The following is a 20,407-nucleotide window of genomic DNA, read 5'->3' on the forward strand; positions in this document are numbered from 1 at the left end:
AGCCATTGCTTTGCCTTCTTCACTAGGGAAGTTGTATTGACAGTCCATGTGAGGTCCTGGGAGATGTGTGTGCCAAGGAATTTGAAGCTGGTCACCCTCTCCACCACGTCTGCTCCGATGTATAAGGGAACAGGTTCCTGATATTAGTGGTCTCTGTTACGACAGTTTTCAACCCATTGCTTGTGTCATCCTGGTGTTATATGTTGATGCAATAGTGAGGGTAGATTTGGTAATTTATTGAAATGTGTAAAATTATTTGACTCCTGAAATTGTCAGGAATTTTTCTGTTCTTTCTCCAGGTATTGGCAAGTATTCAAGTTTCACCTTGACGCTTAACCGACAGTTCCAGTGGCATCCCTTCTCCCCTGCTTCCCCACAACTCCACGCTGAACCTGATTCATCCGCCAGCCAAGCATGAATGAAGTCAGTGTTGTGAGAGAGGGATGGCTACACAAGAGAGGTGAGGCCCACTTTGTTCACCATCTAATAAGTCTGAATTTGTCTCGATTTGCCCTCATTTCTCCTTCACAGCCATTGTACATATGAAGCCATACCAGCTTAGTTAACCAATATTAAATGTGTCTGCAGAACACTTAAACCACAAGGACCTCCCACAAGTCAAACCTAAAATCTCAGTCCACCTTACATGTTCTCCTCTGTCCACTGATTGTCAGGTGAATACATTAAAACATGGAGGCCTCGCTACTTCATCCTGAAGAGTGATGGCTCCTTCATCGGCTACAAGGAGAAGCCAGAGGTGTCCAGTGATCACAGTCTCCCACCACTCAACAACTTCTCCGTTGCAGGTCAGTTCACCCACTGGGTTGGCAGATTTAAAGATGTCTAAATGCAGTGGTTGACTAAACAACATAGCAATAATGTGGTGGTGATGTAGTCCTCAGCCTGTTTTTTTTACAACTGACTCTTCTGTGCTCTGCAGAATGCCAGCTGATGAAGACAGAACGACCCAGGCCCAACACATTTGTCATCCGCTGCCTACAGTGGACTACTGTCATTGAGCGCACCTTCCATGTGGACAGTAATGAGGAGAGGTGAGAGTTGTAAGCTCATGCATTTCAGGGGTTTTAAGCTAATGTTTAATTCCTCTCTAAAGGTTCTATTAAAGCTGAAATCCACAATTTTTCTCCATTAATAAGCCTTTATTTTATCCAGTTGGAATGTGATGTTGATATGGCAATTCTGTCAGACAGGCAATCAGTATTAAAGCGGAATAGTGCTCCAATATAGTTGGATGTAGGAGGCAGCAATAAATAGAACTGTTACAACTGATTTTATTTTTTTATTTATTTCATATTTTTTTCTGGGTGGGGGGGCACTACAAACAAGGTATAGCAGCAATTGTCACTCGTGCTGTCAGCTCAGCAGTAAGTACATTTTTCCCACTCATGTAAAAATGGGATCCTCGGTTCAAAGCTAACACAGACAGTCTGATGTATCACAAACTTAATCAAACTATATCATGTTACTGTTCCGCATTAATATTGATTTTTTTTTTTTATCCAACAAAAGCATGACCACATCGGCATCACGTTTCAATATTTTTTTTCTTGCTGGAGTTGTTTCCAACATGAACTTGTTTGCCGCTACATTCGTCCTACCCGGTCAAATATTTCAACAGTGGTATATCGAAACTGCAGAGTGTCTCCAATCATGGTAAAGATGCCAGTTAGTATTATGTAACAGGACTCTGTGGTACAGATGGATAAAATATCCCCCCTAGATTTTCCATCTAGGGGAAGGAGGAAGTGACTTGTTTTTTTATATATATATACGTATACACACACACACACACATATATATACACTATATATATGTATATATATATACACTACCGTTCAAAAGTTTGGGATCACCCAAACAATTTTGTGTTTTCCATGAAAAGTCACACTTATTCACCACCATATGTTGTGAAATGAATAGAAAATAGAGTCAAGACATTGACAAGGTTAGAAATAATGATTTGTATTTGAAATAAGATTTTTTTTACATCAAACTTTGCTTTCGTCAAAGAATCCTCCATTTGCAGCAATTACAGCATTGCAGACCTTTGGCATTCTAGCTGTTAATTTGTTGAGGTAATCTGGAGAAATTGCACCCCACGCTTCCAGAAGCAGCTCCCACAAGTTGGATTGGTTGGATGGGCACTTCTTGCGTACCATACGGTCAAGCTGCTCCCACAACAGCTCAATGGGGTTCAGATCTGGTGACTGCGCTGGCCACTCCATTACCGATAGAATACCAGCTGCCTGCTTCTGCTCTAAATAGTTCTTGCACAATTTGGAGGTGTGTTTAGGGTCATTGTCCTGTTGTAGGATGAAATTGGCTCCAATCAAGCGCTGTCCACTGGGTATGGCATGGCGTTGCAAAATGGAGTGATAGCCTTCCTTATTCAGAATCCCTTTTACCCTGTACAAATCTCCCACCTTACCAGCACCAAAGCAACCCCAGACCATCACATTACCTCCACCATGCTTAACAGATGGCGTCAGGCATTCTTCCAGCATCTTTTCATTTGTTCTGCGTCTCACAAACGTTCTTCTTTGTGATCCAAACACCTCAAACTTGGATTCATCCGTCCACAACACTTTTTTCCAGTCTTCCTCTGTCCAATGTCTGTGTTCTTTTGCCCATCTTAATCTTTTTCTTTTATTGGTCAGTCTCAGATATGGCTTTTTCTTTGCCACTCTGCCCTGAAGCCCAGAATCCCGCAGCCGCCTCTTCACTGTAGATGTTGACACTGGTGTTTTGCGGGTACTATTTAATGAAGATGCCAGTTGGGGACCTGTGAGGCGTCTGTTTCTCAAACTAGAGACTCTAATGTACTTATCTTCTTGCTCAGTTGTGCAACGCGGCCTCCCACTTCTTTTTCTACTCTGGTTAGAGCCTGTTTGTGCTGTCCTCTGAAGGGAGTAGTACACACCGGTGTAGGAAATCTTCAATTTCTTAGCAATTTCTCGCATGGAATAGCCTTCATTTCTAAGAACAAGAATAGACTGTCGAGTTTCAGATGAAAGTTCTCTTTTTCTGGCCATTTTGAGCGTTTAATTGACCCCACAAATGTGATGCTCCAGAAACTCAATCTGCTCAAAGGAAGGTCAGTTTTGTAGCTTCTGTAACGAGCTAAACTGTTTTCAGATGTGTGAACATGATTGCACAAGGGTTTTCTAATCATCAATTAGCCTTCTGAGCCAATGAGCAAACACATTGTACCATTAGAACACTGGAGTGATAGTTGCTTGAAATGGGCCTCTATACACCTATGTAGATATTGCACCAAAAACCAGACATTTGCAGCTAGAATAGTCATTTACCACATTAGCAATGTATAGAGTGTATTTCTTTAAAGTTAAGACTAGTTTAAAGTTATCTTCATTGAAAAGTACAGTGCTTTTCCTTCAAAAATATGGACATTTCAATGTGATCCCAAACTTTTGAACGGTAGTGTATATATATATATATATATATATATATATATATATATATATATATATATATATTCATAGTTTATAGAAGAAAGGGCACAGGTACCATTTAAGGGAGAAACAAGCTGTGGTTGAGTTTTTTGACAGCTAGAATTATTGGTGTCTGTTAAGTATTAATTTATTAAAAAAAACTTGGCAACCAACTTGAGATTTGTTATAAAGAGACTTTTACCTTTTTCACCATGAGCATATTGCAAATGCAGTGATGCAGAGTTGATGGTGCTTGTTCAGTCATATTGATGTAGTTTTTTTCCCCTGTTGTACAGTGTGATACATTTTTCATTGAACTATTGACTTTGAGTCATGAAATTGGTACTTGAACATTTCTTGATGTGCTAAAGGACAATGCCACCACATGGTCAAATATGTTGGTTTTCTGTGTTATAGTGTGATGTTAGTCCTCTCATTCAAAATCAGAATTAGGTTTATTGGCCATTTAAGTTTGTACATACATAGAATTTGACTCTGGTTTCTTGACTCTCTCAGTGTACTTAAAATAACAACACGACAACAACAATCTTCAGATATATACGCTACGATTTACTACATACAGGCTAAATAAGAGGCGATTAAGTGCAGTGGTGCAGAGAATATATCAGAGATGCTGAAATAGACGTTAGCAGGTTACTTACATACATGCCTGAGGTAGATGGCCATGACAGAGCATACCAGTATACTTGTTTTTTGTTTTTCTTGCCCTTTTGTATCTGTTTAAGTTGGAGAGTACTGCTGGCATTGTGTGTGGCTGCCGATTCTCCCTCTCGTAGCCCCCCCTTCCCATCCACCCCTGTATGTTTTTGTTATGTTTATCTGTTGTTGTGGCGGACACTAGGGGCTATGCCGCTCACCCGGCAGGACTGTGAGCTGAGGGCGTGGTTTACGTTCCCCGGGCTTGCTGGTGCAGGGTTGTTCCTGCTGTAGTTTGGTTTTGGAGCTGAGGAATAAACAGCAAACTCGCCTTCGTCTCCTGTGTTTTTTCCTCATCCTGCCACATTGGTGACCCAGAATTGAACATGTTTGGAGCAGAAGATGAGTGTGAATCCACTTCGGCCACGCCGCCCCAACTCTCACAGCCGGCCGTTGTCGCCGCGGCTGTGAAGCTCCCAGAGTTCTGGCAGAGCGACCCGGCTTCGTGGTTCCAGCATGTCGAGGCGCTGTTCCACCTGCGTGGAATCTCCACGGACGACTCCAGATACTATTTGGTCGTCGCTGCGCTGGACCAGCAGTCCACACGCCGGGCCATGCAGCCGTTGCGCGCCCCTCTGCAACACGATAAATACGTCGCCCTCAAACATCTTCTGCTCCGGAGGTACAGCCTATCTGCCGCAGAGAGGGCAGATAGAATCCTTTCCCTATCCGGTTTGGGCGACGGGACGGCTGTGGATCTCATGGACAATATGCTGTCGCTGCTAGGCTCAGACGAAGGTGGATTCCTTTTCCCGCACGTTTTCCTGCGCCAGCTCCCGTCTCCTGTGCGCGCGGCTTTGGCTAACTCCCCGTGTCTGGCCGCTGGTGACTGCCGAGGTTTGGCTGAGGAGGCCGCTCGGGTGCTGCTGGCTACCAAACGGTTCTCTGTGCGGAGTGTGGCATCTGAGCCTCTGCAGCCGGCGTCGGAGGACGCGGACCCGGCAGCTGGGCTGGAGTGGCTGTCCGGAGACGGCGCGGGAGCGGCCTCTGTTTCTTCCACCAGCGGTTCGGCGGCAAGGCGAGGCGCTGCGTCCCTCCGTGCACATTTGAGGCACCGGGAAACTCCCGGGCCAGCGCTCAGTAGCAGCTGTGGGCGCTGGCGGACGTAGTGAGCTGCTCTTCATTAAGGACACGATGTCAGGAAGACGGTTTCTGGTGGACTCAGGCTCGCAAAACAGCCTACTCCCTCCTGCTAAGACAGACAGGTCGACTGAAGGCGGCGGCCCACATTTAAGTGCAGCTAACGGTTCGTCCATTGCGACGTTTGGCACAAGGTTGGTGACTGTTTGTTTCCACGGGCGCCATTTTGAGTGGGACTTTGTAGTGGCCGCCATTACTGTTCCTATTATCGGCGCGGATTTTCTGTGTGCTAATGGTCTGCTGGTTGATGTTGCAAACCGCCATTTAATTGATGCTGTGTCTTTCGCCACTGTTCCATGCGAGACGGGGAGCCGGGCCGTTAACACACGCTAACTTTTTAGCATTAGGGGATGTTTTTCAGCGTTTGCTGGCGGATTTTCCATCGGTGACTACGCCTGCCTTTTCCACCGCGGTTACTAAACACGGGGTAGAACATTTCATTCCCACTCTGGGACCGCCAGTTTTTGCGCGCGCGCGGCGCCTCGACACGGTAAAATTGGCTACAGCCAAGGAGGAGTTCGCCATCATGGAGCGTCTGGGTATAGTGAGGCGTTCCAACAGCCCGTGGGCCTCGCCGGCGGCCTTGCGGCGACTTTCGCCGCCTGAACAACGTCACCGCCAATGACCGCTATCCCATCCCACACATACAGGACTTTTCCATACGCCTGGCGGGTTTTCTGGCGGTATTTTCTCTAAGGTGGACCTGGTGCGCGGCTATCATCAGGTTCCCGTGCGGGCAGAGGACGTGCCCAAGACAGCAGTGATCACCCCATTTGGGCTTTTTGAGTTCATGCGCATGCCTTTTGGCTTGAAGGGGGCTGCGCAAACCTTTCAGAGGCTGATGGACTCGGTGTTGCGTGACCTTGATTTCGTGTTCGTTTATCTCGACGACATATTAGTGGCCAGTCCGTCAGGTGAAGAGCACCTGGCGCACCTGAAACAGGTTTTTCGTCGTTTGGACGAACACGGCCTGATAGTCAACCCGGCCAAGTGTCAGTTTGGACTGCCGGTGATTGACTTCTTGGGTCACCGCATTTCGCCGCAAGGTGCGGTCCCGTTGCCTTCTAAGGTGCAAGCGGTGGCGGAATTTCCCCGCCCGGTCTCTGTTAAGGCATTGCAGGAATTCTTGGGCATGGTGAATTTCTATAACCGTTTCCTCCCTCGCGCTGCCCACCTCCTTCAGCCACTTTACGAAGCCCTGCGGCTTAAGACGGCTAACGACCCTGTCGACTGGACTCCCGAACGGGTCCAGGCGTTTGACGGAGCTAAGTGCGCCCTGGCTAACGCTGCCCTCCTCGCCCATCCCACGCCCACGGCATCCATAGCTTTAACAACCGATGCGTCTGACATAGCCGTGGGGGCTGTGGTTGAACAGCGTGTGGCGAATGCGTGGCAGCCACTCGCATTTTTTAGCCGCAAACTGCGAGATAGCGAGCGCAAGTACAGCGTTTTTGACCGGGAGTTGCTGGCACTGCACCTTGCAACCCGGCATTTCCGCTTCCTGCTGGAGGGTCGCCCATTCACGGCTTATGTGGATCATAAACCGCTGACTTTCGCCATGTCCAAGGTGACTGAGCCGTGGTCTGCTCGTCAGCAGCGCCACCTAGCGGCAATCTCCGAGTTCACAACGGACATTCAGCATGTGGCCGGGAAGTCCAACCCTGTTGCTGATTGTCTGTCCTGCAGTCCTCTGCGATGTATCCACCGGCCGTCCCCGCCCCGTTGTTCCAGTGGCCTGGCGCCGTCGAGTTTTCGATTCGATCACTCCCTCTCGCACCCTGGAGTTTGGGCGTCGGTGAAGTTGGTCGGTTCCAAGTTCGTCTGGCCTGGCCTCCGCAAGGACGTAAAGGGGTGGGCTGCTGCATGTGTAGCGTGCTAGCGCTAAGGTCCATCAGCACACTAAGTCGCCCCTCGAACCGTTTCCGATCCCGGCCAGACGTTTCGACCACGTGCATGTGGACCTGGTGGGCCCTCTACCTTCTTCACAGGGTTTTACGCACCTGCTCACAATGGTGGATCGGACTACCAGGTGGCCAGAGGCTGTCCCTCTGTCCTCCACAACATCCTCGGATGTTGCACGCGCTTTTCTTTCCTCCTGGGTCGCCCGTTTCGGCGCTCCGTCAGATATCACCTCAGACAGGGGCCCCCAGTTCGTGTCAGAGCTCTGGTCGGCACTTGCGCGATCCTTGGGTGTGCAGGTACACCGCACTACCACGTACCACCCTCAGGCTAACGGCTTGTGTGAACGTTTTCACCGGTTGCTCAAGGCAGCGCTGCGCACTGCGCTCTCGGATGGTAACTGGGTGGATCGTTTACCTTGGGTTATGCTCGGGTTGCGTTCGGCTCCTAAGGAGGACCTCGACGCTTCGCCCAATGAGCTGGTGCTCGGTCAGCCACTCCGCGTCCCTGGGGAATTTTTGCCTGGGAGTTCCGCTCCTCGACCCGTCTGGCCGTTTATCCTTTTTTGTCCGACAGCACTCGAGTTCCAGGCCCCGTTCACCATTGTTTTCCGCAGTCGTTCGTGCCTGCGGAGCTCATGTCGGCTCGTTTTGTTTTTGTACGGCATGATGCTCACCGCTCGCCCCTCCAACCCCCATACAATGGCCCATTTCGGGTTCTTGAGACGGGTCCTAAGGGTTTTGTGCTGGATATGGGTGGGCGTAGGGAGCGTGTCACGCTTGATAGGCTTAAACCGGCGCACAGGGTGGCAGGTGAAGTTGTGTTTCTGGCCCAGGTTCCCCGTCGGGGTCGTCCTCCTTCCAGGACCCCGGCAGTGTCTTCACGGGTTCAGCGTTCTGCTTCTCAGCCGACTTTGGACAGTGTTTCACCTACTGTTTCGGCTGAGGGACGGCGCAGCCGTTATGGCAGGCTGCTTAAGCCTCCAGTGAGACACTAATTTTCTTTCCAGGAGTCCCTTCTGGGTGTTCGGGGGGGGGGGGGGGGGCTGTGTGGCGGACACTAGGGGCTATGCCGCTCACCTGGCAGGACTGTGAGCTGGGGGCGTGGTTTACGTTCCCGGGCTTGCTGGTGCAGGGTTGTTCCTGCTGTAGTTTGGTTTTGGAGCTGAGGAATAAACAGCAAACTCGCCTTCGTCTCCTGTGTTTTTTCCTCATCCTGCCACATTGTCTTGTTTTGCCTCATTTATTGTAAAGTGACTTTGAGTGTTCGAAAAGCGCTATATAAGATTGATTTATTTTTATTATTATTATTACTTACAATGTACAGTACACTATATACAAAATGGTTGGATTTATTTGACAATATTAAGCGTTAATTTGAATGACAGCCCGCGGAAAAATTTTTTTACAAACCCCAATTGACCTTTCGCAAAGGACTGCCCCAGAACGGTGCTTGTCCAATCCTACCTTAGCAACGGTCCATCAAGCTTTCAAACACACAACAAAATGCTGAAACGGTGTGCCTATGGGATCTGCAAATCGGATTCTAGATATCTGAAAAGTTTGGAGGGGGTGTAATTTTCTTTCCCTTCCCGAAACCCAGAACGCAAGAAGCGCAATGTCGGCAATAGATTTCACAGTATAGTAAACCCCATGGCCAGCTTAATCCATCCAAAATCAACAAAAATACCTGTCTGCTCCAAGCTAAGCTTGCTACTAGCTATTATTGATAGCTAATACAGCTAACGTATTATTACTGTTACTTTTACCCACACAATGCGCTGATTTCTTCCTTCATGTTTTGATGTTTTCCGGCTACTTCCTGGATAGTTCTGAAATGCTTGACGGGCAGTAACTAAGGGGGGCGGGACTTTGCGAAAGGTCAATTCCAATGAAGTTGGGACGTTGTGTAAAATGTGAATAAAAACAGAATACAATGATTTGCAAATAATTTTCAACCTATATTCAATTGAATACACTACAAAGACAAGATATTTAAAGTTCAAACTGATAAACTGTTTTGTTTTTTGCAAATATTCACTCATTTTGAATTTAATGCCTGCAACACATTCCAAAGAGGCTGGGACAGGGGCAACAAAAGACTGGGAAAGTTGAGGAATGCTCAAAAAACACCTGTTTGGAACATTCCACAGGTGAACAGGTTTATTGGAAACAGGTGAGTGTCATGATTGGGTATAAAAGGAGCATCCCCGAAATGCTCAGTCGTTCACAAGCAAGGATGGGGTGAGGTTCACCACTTTGTGAACAACTGCATGAGCAAATAGTCCAACAGTTTAAGAACAACACTTCTCAATTTACAATTGCAAGGAATTTAAGGATTTCATCATCTACAGTCCATAATATCATCAAAAGATTCAGAGAATCCGGAGAAATCTCTGCACGTAAGCGGCAAGGCCGAAAACCAACATTGAATGCCCGTGACCTTCGATTCCCTCAGGGGGCACTGCATTAAAAACCGACATCATTCTGTAAAGGATATTACGATGTGGGCTCAGGAACACTTCGGAAAACCATTGTCAGTTAACACAGTTCGTCGCTACATCTACAAGTGCAAGTTAAAACTCTACCATACAAAGCGAAAGCCATATATCAACAACACCCAGAAATGCCGCCGGCTTCTTTGGGCCCGGGCTCATCTGAGATTGACTGACGCAAAGTGGAAAAGTGTGCTGTGGTCTGACAAGTCCACATTTCAAATTGTTTTTGGAAATCATGGACGTCGTGTCCTCCGGGCTAAAGAGGAAAAGGACCATCCAGATTGCTATTAGCACAAAGTTTGAAAGCCAGCTTCTGTGATGGTATGGGGGTGTGTTACTGCCCATGGCATGGGTAGCTTGAACATCTGTGAAGGCACCATTAATGCTGAAAGGTACATACAGGTTTTGGAGCAACATATGCTGCCATCCAAGCGACGTCTTTTTCAGGGACGTCCCTGTTTATTTCAGCAAGACAATGTCAAGCCACATTCTGCACATGTTACAACAGCGTGGCTTCGTTGTAAGAGCGCGGGTACTAGACTGGCCTGCCTGCAGTCCAGACCTGTCTCCCATTGAAAAAGTGTGGCGCATTATGAAGTGCAAAATACGACAATGGAGACCCCAGACTGTTGAGCAACTGAAGTCGTACATCAAGCAAGAATGGGAAAGAATTCCACCTACAAAGCTTCAACAATTAGTGTCCTCAGTTCCCAAACGCTTATTGAGTGTTGTTAAAAGGAAGGTGATGTAACACAGTGGTAAACATGCCCCTGTCCCAGCTTTTTTGGAACGTGTTGCAGGCATCATATTCAAAATGAGTGAATATTTGCAAAAAAACAATAAAGTTTATCAGTTTGAACATTAAATACCTCTTCTTTGTAGTGTATTCAATTGAATATAGGTCGAAAGGGATTTGCAAATCATTGTATTCTGTTTTTATTTACGTTTTACACAACGTCCCAACTTAATTGGAATTGGGGTTTGTATATCTGGTTGTTTTGGTGTGCAGTGTTCTGTAGCGCCTATCAGAGGGGAGGAGTTGGAATAGGTTGTGACCAGGGTGTGATGGGTCTGCAGTAATGTTGCCTGCCCGTTTCTTGACTCTGGAGGTGTGTAAGTCTTGAATGGAGGGCAGGTTGGAACCAATGATTTTCTCTGCAGACTTAACTGTCCATTGTAGTCTGTCCCTGTCCTGTTTGGTGGCCGATCCAAACCACAGTGAAGGATGTGCAGAGGACAGACTGGATTATGGTAGTGTAGAACTGAATCAGCAGTTCTTGATGCAGGTTGAACTTCCTGAGATGGCGGAGAAAGTACATCCTCTGCTGGGCGTTTTTATTGATTGTGTCTATGTTGGATGCCCACCTTAGGTTCTGGGAGATTGTGGCGCCCAGAAATCTATATTGCAGGTTTTCACCGCAGACACAGTGCTGTTGAGTATGGTGTGTGGGGGGAGGGGGACAGTGGTGTAGTGTTTGGGGTGTGGGGGCGGGGCTCCTCTTGAAGTCCACTGTCACCTCTACAGTTTTGAGCATGTTCAGCTCCAGGTTATTATGGCCGCACCAGAGGGCCAGCTGTTCAACCTCCCATCTGTATGCAGACTCGTCACCACCCTGGATAAGGCCAATAATGGTTGTGTCATCCGCAAACTTCAGGGGTTTCACGGACGGGTCTCCTGAGGTGCAGTCATTTGGAGAAGAGTAGAGGGGAGAGCACACATCCCTGGGGGGGCGCCAGTGCTGATTGTCCAGGTGCTGGATGTGATTTTCCCCAGCCTCACCAGCTGCCTCCTATCTGTCAGGAAGTTTTTAATCCGCTGGCTGATGGGGACTGGTACAGTGTGCCAGGTGAGTTTGGAGTAGAGGAGATCTGGGATGGTGGTGTTGAACACTGAGCTGAAGTCCACAAACAGGATTCTGATGTCTGTGGGGAGTCAGGTGTTGGAAGATGTAGTGCAATCTGCTGACTGCATCCTCCACTGACCTGTTCGCTCGGTAGGCAAACTGCAGGGGGTTGAGCAGGAGGCCTGTAATTTCCTTCAGGTGGGCCAACAGCAGCCTCTCAAAGATTTCATGACCACAGACATTAAGGCAATGGGAGTGCAGTTTGTTGTGTGTTGTGGCCGGAGAGGGGTGTGAAAGTTCGCTTATCAAACCTGCAGTAAAACCCATTTAGATCATCAGCCAATTGATTGATCCCTGCAATGTGGGGGTATGGTCTCCTGTAGTTCGAAATGTCTTTCAAACCTCTCCAGATTGGTGATGGGTCGTTGGCAGAAAACATGTTTTTCAACTATTAAGAGGAGCACCTTTTTGCCACTCTGATCTCCTTTGTGAGTGTATTTCTGGCTTGGTTATACTGGATCCTATCTCCACTCCTGTAGGCTTCATCTTTGGCCTAATGAAGCTGCCTGAGTTTTGCTGTGAACCAGGGCATATTGTTGTTGAAGGTACTGAAAGTTTTGGTGGGCACACACATGTCCTCACAAAAGCTGATGTAAGATGTCAAGAGTGTCAGTAAGTTTTTCCAAGTTTGTAGATGCAGCCTCAAAAACACTCCAATCATTGCAGTCAAGGCAGGCCTGGGGCTCCAATTTTGACGCATTGGTCCATTTCCTCACAGTTTTTGCCACAGGTTTGCTGATTTTAGTTTCTGCCTGTAGATTGGGATGAGATGAATTAGACAGTGATCAGATTCCCAGGGCTGCATGGGGGACAGGGCCATAGGCGTCTTTTGATAAGTGATAGGCATCCTTTAATAGTATTGTTATTATTGAGGATTCAATGAGAAAAAGACCAAAGGAAAACTGGGTCAGAGGCGAAACCATGAAGGGTCTCTATTGGTCATTGCTCCTCAGAAACCTATAGATTTGCACTGTCTCCTTAGACATAGATAAAACTGGGCTCTGTCTTGATTCATCGCTAGCTTCGAAGGTCCATATTATACCTGATTATCCCCTTATTCTCCCCAAGCGTCACCCCTTGTCTTTTATCTCCTACTTCTGTATTTTCAGTTTAGCTTTCAAGCATTATTTTTGGCAGTATTGTTTTACTTTTTTCTTGTCGTGCAAAGCCAAAATGATGTTAGTTTCTAGTCATTTTTCAAAACTGCTCTTTTTGGGGTCTTGCGGATCGGAATAGGCTCTAAGTGATTTTTAAAGACACATCAGTTGAATATGATGATGACATGTGATTTTTTTCTGGTTCAGGGAGGAATGGATGCGATCAATTCAGGCGGTTGCCAATAGCCTTAAGAGTCAACAGCAGGATGAAGAGCCCATGGAGATCAAATATGGCTCACCCAGTGACAGCTGTGGCACAGAGGAGATGGAGGTGGCCACATCTAAATCCCACACCAAAGTGGTCAGCATTTGTCTTTTTTTTCCCCAGAGTTTTGTTGGTGATGCAGTTTCCAAGTGTATTTATGTTTTCTTATTTCCATCACTGCTTCTCTAGAAAAGTTATATGTGCATTTGAGTAGGTATGGGGAACCTTTTTATGAAACGTATGCAGACATGTAGCAATGCATTTTCTGCTGAGCAAGCACCTAATTTCTCCATTCACATGCTTGTCAAAACTGAGTATACAGTATGTCTTTATGCATGCTCAATAATCCAGGTAAGAAAATCACAGAAAGTTGAACCAGTTCATCTGGACACAACGTTTATTGAGAGAGAAACATTTCATCACTCATCTAAGTGACCTCTTCAGTCTCAACTGACTGCAGGTATCCCCATCCTTATAAACAATACAGTGGCATAACAACCGAAAACAATGATCAGTTTCATATGCAAATTGCCGTGAACATTAACTAGAGTTTCAATGGCAATGTGTATTGTTCACAGAGGATTTGGGAATGGTTGTAATCACAGCATTGTACTCAGCACGTACCATATTTCACCGACCACATTAACTGTGTGGAAAATCACATCAAGTTCACCAGGGAGGATGTGAAAAATGACAAGTTAGCCTTTTTAGACTGAAATTGTAATTGGTGATGGGGGACATTTGATTGTTGATGTTTACCGTAAGTTAACACATACTAATCAGTACTTAAGGTTTGACTCTCATTGTCCACTGGAGCACAAACTAGGAGTCATTGGGATGCTGTACCACTGAGCTGACAAAGTCCCCACTGACACAGCAGTCAGGGAAGGGATAAAATCCCACATTAAACAGGCTCTGGTTAAGTGTGGTTATCCTAACTGGGCGTTTGTCAAAGTCAGGAAGACGCCCAAACAGTGCACCAGCCAATCGAAGAGAGGAGAAGGACATCAGCTGCCTAAGCATAAACCGGAAGTGATTCTGTATGTGGTGGGGGTGTCGGAAAAAGCGAGACATGTATTTTCCAAACACCATGTTTCAGATACTTTCAAACCTCAAAACACGCTCCGCCAGAAGTTGGTCCACCCCAAGGATCGGGTCCCCCGGCACAACCAGAGCAATATAGTGTACGTGGTTAAGTGCAGGGAGGATTGCCGCGACTTGTAAATAGGAAAAACCAAACAGACACTGGCGAAGAAGATGGCACAACACAGGAGCGCTAACATGTCAGGCCTGGACTCCTTTAATTTGTGATATCAGGCTATACAAATAAAAATGACTTGACTTGACTCTGCGGTCTACACACATCTACAGGTCAGTGGCCACTCTTTTAAGGATGAAGATGTACACATCCTTGATAGGGAGGAACTCTGCTTTGAACAGGTTGAGGGCATCTATGTGAAGAGGGAATGACCCATCCCTGAACTGGGGGGGGGGGGGGCTAAGAGTACATCTTTCTCCATCTTACAATGCTGTGATTGCAACCACTCCCCAATCCTCTGTGAATAGTATACATTTTCATTGAAACTAGTTAATGGTCACGGCAATTTGCATATGAAACCGATCGTTGTTTTCAGTAATTATATCATTCATTGTAGTATTTATAAGGGTGGGGATACCTGTAGTCAGTTGAGACTGAAGAGGTCACTTGGATGAGTGATGAAATATTTTCCTCAATAAACGTGTCTAGATGAACTGATTCGACTTTGTGTGAGAATACAGTATGAATCTGGATTGGTAAAAAAAATCTGAAATCCTTGATATTACTTTCATTTTGATTGGACATATTCATGCCTGGAAGAGGTTTGAATTTTGTTTTTGAGAATCGTTGATTGTTTTTCTCTAAATACACAATTATGTGGTGACCATGTCTGCCACTACCCCTAGACAGGCTCTACAAATCTGAAATCCTTGATATTACTTTCATTTTGATTGGGCATATACATGTCTGGAAGAGGTTTACATTTTATTTTTGAGAATTGTTGATTGTTTTTCTCTAAATACACAATTTTCTGGTGACCATGTCTGCCACTACCCCTAGACAGGTTCTACAAACAATAATTGAAGCTTGTGCTTTTAGAATCTATTCAGCAGTCATACTAAAGAATAGCAGTTATTTGAACATACTTCTAGTTTAAGTAATTTGCAATTTAGCAATACGTATGACGTTAAACTGCAACCGTCGTGTCGTCGGCGACTAAACCAGCACCCCCACTTTAACCCTTGGGTTGTTGTGAGGAGGGGGTGTGGACACCCAGCAGGACTAAAAACAAAACGTGTCAAAGGGCTGTGAGCCACAACCCTTTCCGGTCATCTACCCTATTCTACCCAATCAAACTTCAGTTCAACTTATTAACCTCAGTTGCATTTGAAAATTTCTTGCCACCCAATTTTCCAATTCCATTATTAGACAAACAAACGTTTCAATTACATCAAAAGGCAAATTACAGATGTGAAAATCTTGGTATCTTACAAAAGCCAAGGGCAAGCACAGTGCGCCACCAGATGGAGGCAGTAAGTCTTATCTTTGTCATTGCTCCTACAGAACATGAGTGACTTTGACTACTTGAAGCTGCTGGGCAAGGGGACATTTGGTAAAGTGATCCTGGTCAAGGAGAAGGCTACAGGGGTGTACTATGCCATGAAAATCCTCCGCAAAGAAGTTATCATTGCCAAAGTAAGTGTTGACTACATTTGCACAACAGCGAGATTCCATAGATGTTTGGTATATTTGGACAAAGCTGCTACCTATTAGTTTGTGTAGACTATCTGTTCATGTTTGTATTTTTATTCCGTCAGGACGAGGTGGCACACACAGTTACAGAAAGCAGAGTTCTCCAAAACACAAGGCATCCTTTCCTAACGGTGAGTTTCTGTTGCCTGCTCAGTTACTTTGGTTCCTACCATCTTACACTAAGGAGTCCCTTTTGCCAATATATTGTGTACAGTTATGCTGTTCTTCCACCTCCACAGACACTAAAATATGCTTTCCAGACACATGACCGCCTATGTTTTGTGATGGAGTATGCAAATGGAGGCGAGGTGAGGTTTTGTTCTTTTTTTTCTTCTTTTTTTTTTTTCTTGACACTGAATCAGGGTTTAATGCGATCACATAGATCCTCTTTTGGGATAATATTCACACACTGTTTGTTCTTTGTGCAGCTGTTCTTTCACTTATCCCGTGACCGAGTGTTCACGGAGGACAGGGCTCGGTTTTACGGAGCAGAGATAGTGTCTGCACTTGAATACCTACACTCACGCAATGTAGTTTACAGGGATCTGAAGGTAAGATGTCCTCTTCCCCAAGTAACATCTATATGTGTGTGTGTGTGTGTGTGTTAAAAGAAACACTCAGTGGAAGGGAAAGTGCTCAACAAATAAGGAGCAAAATAATCCAGTGAGTCAAATAAATTGTCTCATAAAGAATTTACTTGACTCACTGGATTTTATATATATATATAAAACTTTTTTTCCAAAACCGTCAATGGTGGTGTTATAAGTGCTGAACTAATGCGGAGCGGAATATCAATACAGATGCAGGAAAAAAAAGTTTTAATACACTGCAGTACAGGCCTGTTTTGCGCATCGTGCACTCATCAGCTGCTTTTTTTTGCTTCATATTTAGTGGCTTTTGCTAATGTAGTGGGGACAACTGGGTAAACATAAAATGAACATGATGACGTTTTCAGTGTCCTGTCCACTTTTTTTTTTTGCTTCATATTTAGTGGCTTTTGCTAATGTATTGGGGACAACTGGGTAAACTCCCAATTTCAGACACACACACACACACATTTATATATATATATATATATATATATATATATATATATATATAGCGTTTTTTTCTGAAACCGTCAATGGTGTTGTAAGTGCTCAACTAATGATGAGCGGAATATCAACACAGATACAGGAAAAAAAGTTTTAATGCATTGCATTAAAACTTTTTTTGATGAGTGTGAAACGCACGAAACAGGCCTGTACTGCAATGCATTAAAGCTTTTTTCCTGTATCTTTGTTGATATATATATATATATATATATATATATATATATATATATATATATATACACTGCTCAAAAAAATAAAGGGAACACCTAAAAACACAATATAGACCTTGATGAATGAAATATTTCAGCTGAAAATCTTTATTTATTAGACAGAGGAATGTGTTTAGAGCAAAATAACCTAAGAATGATCAATGGAAATCAAAATCATTAGCCCATTAACGTTTGGATTCAGAATCATACTCAAAATCAAAGTGGAAAATGAGAACATAGGCTGATCCAACTTCTGTGGAAATTCTTCAAGACGATTCAAAATGAGGCTCAGTAGTGTGTGTGGTCTCCACGTGCCTGTATGCACTCCCTACAACGTCTGGGCATGCTCCTGATGAGATGACGGATGGTCTCCTGAGGGATCTCCTCCCAGACCTGGATCAGGGCATCGGTCAACTCCTGGACAGTCTGTGGTGCGACATCGCGTTGGCAGATGGTACGAGACATGATGTCCCAGAGGTGCTCGATTGGATTCAGGTCTTGGGAACGTGCAGGCCAGTCCATAGCATCAATGCCCTCGACATACAGGAACTGCTGACACACTCTGGCCACATGAGGACGAGCATTGTCATGCATGAGCAGGAACCCAGGGCCCACTGCACCAGCATATGGTCTGGCAATGGGTCTGAGGATCTCATCCCGGTACCTAATGGCAGTCATGGTACCTCTGGCTAGCACGTAGAGGTCTGTGTGGCCCTCCAAGGATATGCCTCCCCAGACCATCACTGACCCACCGCCAAACCGGTCATGCTGGAGGATGTTGCAGGCAGCAGAACGTTCTCCACAGCGTCTCCAGACTCTCTCACGTCTGTCACATGTGTTCAGTGTGAACCTGCTCTCATCTGTGAAGAGCACAGGGCGCCAATGGCGAATCTGCCAACCAAGATGTTCTCTGACAAAGGTCAATCGGGCTGCATGGTGTTGGGCTGTGAGCACAGGCCCCAATTGTGGACGTCGGGCCCTCATACCATCCTCATGCATTCTGTTTCTCACTGTTTGAGCAGAAACCTGCACATTAGTGGCCTGTTGAAGGTCGTTTTGTAGGGCTCCGGCAGTGCTCCTCCTGTTCCTTCTTGCACAAAGGACCAGATAGCGGTCCTGCTGCGGGGTTGTTGTCCTCCTGCGGCCCCCTCCACGTCTCCTGGTGTACTGGCCTGTCTCCTGGTACCTCCTCCATGCTCTGGACACTGTGCTGGGAGACACATCAAATCTTCTTGCCACAGCACGCATTGATGTGCCATCCTGGATGAGCTGCACTACCTGAGCAACTTCTGTAGGTTGCAGATACCGCCTCATGCCACCTCTAGTGGTGAGGGCACTAGCAAAATGAAAAACTAACCAAAGATCGGCCAGAAAAGATGAGGACAGGCAAATGGTCTGTGGCCACCACCTGCAAATCCATTCCTTTTATAGGGGTTGTCTTGCAAATTGTCTAATTTCCACCTGGTGGAAATTAGACAATTTACCAACAGGTGAAATTGATTCACAAATCAGTGTTGCTTCCTAACTGGACAGGTTGATATCTCAAAAGTGTGATTGACTTGGAGCTACATTGCATTGCTTATGTGTTCCCTTTATTTTTTTGAGCAGTGTATATATATATATATATGTGTGTGTGTGTATATATATATATATATATATATATATATATATAATCCAGTGAGTCAAGTAAATTCTTTATGAGACTGTACAAGCCTGTTTCATGCCATGAGCAATCATCAGCTGTCGGCTCAAGACCGTTGCATTTCTTGCATTTCCGACACATTTGGTCATTGGTAGACAAGAATATTGGTTACTCTATTTCATGGAAAATCCTTGCAAAGAGCAATGCATATTCAATTGGTGGCAAAAGCTGTAACCTGTGCTTGCCAGAAAAGTATTTTATTGTTTGCAAACCTAATTTGTCCACCTTGAATAGTAGAAATGAATTAGCCACCAGCTGTAGACACCGGAAAAAAATGTCTTCTTTGTAACTACAAGTAAAATTTCTTCATTATTCTCTCCCCCATTATCCCCCCCATTAGATGATACACATGTGACATTTATTAGATGTTGTATTTTTATATTTTAAGTGCCTGCCCTTCAACTGTGCCCCAACACCACCCCTCTATATGATATACATAAATTCCCCCTTTAACGTTACCTTGTTATATTCTAAATGTATGCTATTTCAACAGTGCCGTGGTCCTTCAAATGATTTTTCAAAACAAGTCCCAACCCCTTACCCCATTGGTTGTAATGTTTTCTACCCCACCATTGGTTGGTGTGCATTGTAACTACCTACCCCATTGGTTGTAATAGTTCAGTGTTTTCTCCTCTGATTGGTTGCTGTCCACCAAAATAAGGGGTGTGACACGGGGCAACATAAACTGTGTTTTTCTTTGTTGAATCACATTAACAGCTGATGAGTGCGCGACACACGAAACAAGCTTGTACTGCTATGTATTAGAAGTTTTTTTCCCTACATCTATATTGATTTTCTGCTCCTCATTTGTTGAGCACTTTTATCAACACCATTGACGGTTTCCGGGGGGGAAAAACGCTCTATATATATATATATATATATGTGTGTGTGTGTGTGTGTGTGTGTGTGTGTGTGTGTGTGTGTGTGTGTGTACATACCCCAATTCCAATGAAGTTAGGACGTTGTGTAAAAACAGAATACAATGATTTGCAAATCCTTTTTGACCTATATTCAATTGAATACACTACAAAGACAAGATATTGAATGTTCAAACTGATAAACTTTATTGTTTTTTGCAAATATTCACTCATTTTGAATTTAATGCCTGCAACACGTTCCAAAGAAGCTTGGACAGGGTCAACAAAAGACTGGGAAAGTTGAAGAATGCTCAAAAAAACACCTGTTTGGAACATTGCACAGGTGAACAAGTTAATTGGAAACAGGTGAGTGTCATGACTGGGTATAAAAGGAGCATCCCTGAAAGGCTCAGTCGTTCACAAGCAAGGATGGGGCGAGGTTCACCACTTTGTGAACAACGGCGTGAGCAAATAGTCCAACAGTTTAAGAACGTTTCTCAACGTACAATTGCAAGGAATTTAGGGATTTCATCATCTACAGTCCATAATATCATCAAAAGATTCAGAGAATCCGGAGAAATCTCTGCACGTAAGCGGCAAGGCCGAAAACCAACATTGAATGCCCGTGACCTTCGATCCCTCAGGCGGCACTGCATTAAAAACCGATGTAATTCTGTAAAGCATATTACCACGTGGGCTCAGGAACACTTCGGAAAACCATTGTCAGTTAACACAGTTCGTCGCTAAATCTATAAGTGCAAG

At 45.2% G+C, this 20,407-nt stretch overlaps 1 protein-coding gene across 1 annotated transcript in view; it reads left to right on the forward strand.

Annotated features, from left to right (window-relative positions):
* Nucleotides 1–414: 414 nt before the first annotated feature.
* The window catches only part of akt2 (v-akt murine thymoma viral oncogene homolog 2), a 30,592-nt gene continuing 10,599 nt past the window's right edge, over nt 415–20,407 (forward strand). The window contains exons 1-8 of the mRNA XM_056282989.1: nt 415–460; nt 675–806; nt 941–1,052; nt 12,935–13,088; nt 15,595–15,726; nt 15,849–15,914; nt 16,023–16,091; nt 16,212–16,334. Of these exons, the coding sequence (XP_056138964.1) occupies nt 415–460; nt 675–806; nt 941–1,052; nt 12,935–13,088; nt 15,595–15,726; nt 15,849–15,914; nt 16,023–16,091; nt 16,212–16,334 (834 nt within the window). The remainder of the gene's footprint in view (nt 461–674; nt 807–940; nt 1,053–12,934; nt 13,089–15,594; nt 15,727–15,848; nt 15,915–16,022; nt 16,092–16,211; nt 16,335–20,407) is intronic.

Source organism: Lampris incognitus, chromosome 7 (genome assembly GCF_029633865.1).
Source record: "Lampris incognitus isolate fLamInc1 chromosome 7, fLamInc1.hap2, whole genome shotgun sequence".
NCBI lineage: Eukaryota > Metazoa > Chordata > Actinopteri > Lampriformes > Lampridae > Lampris > Lampris incognitus.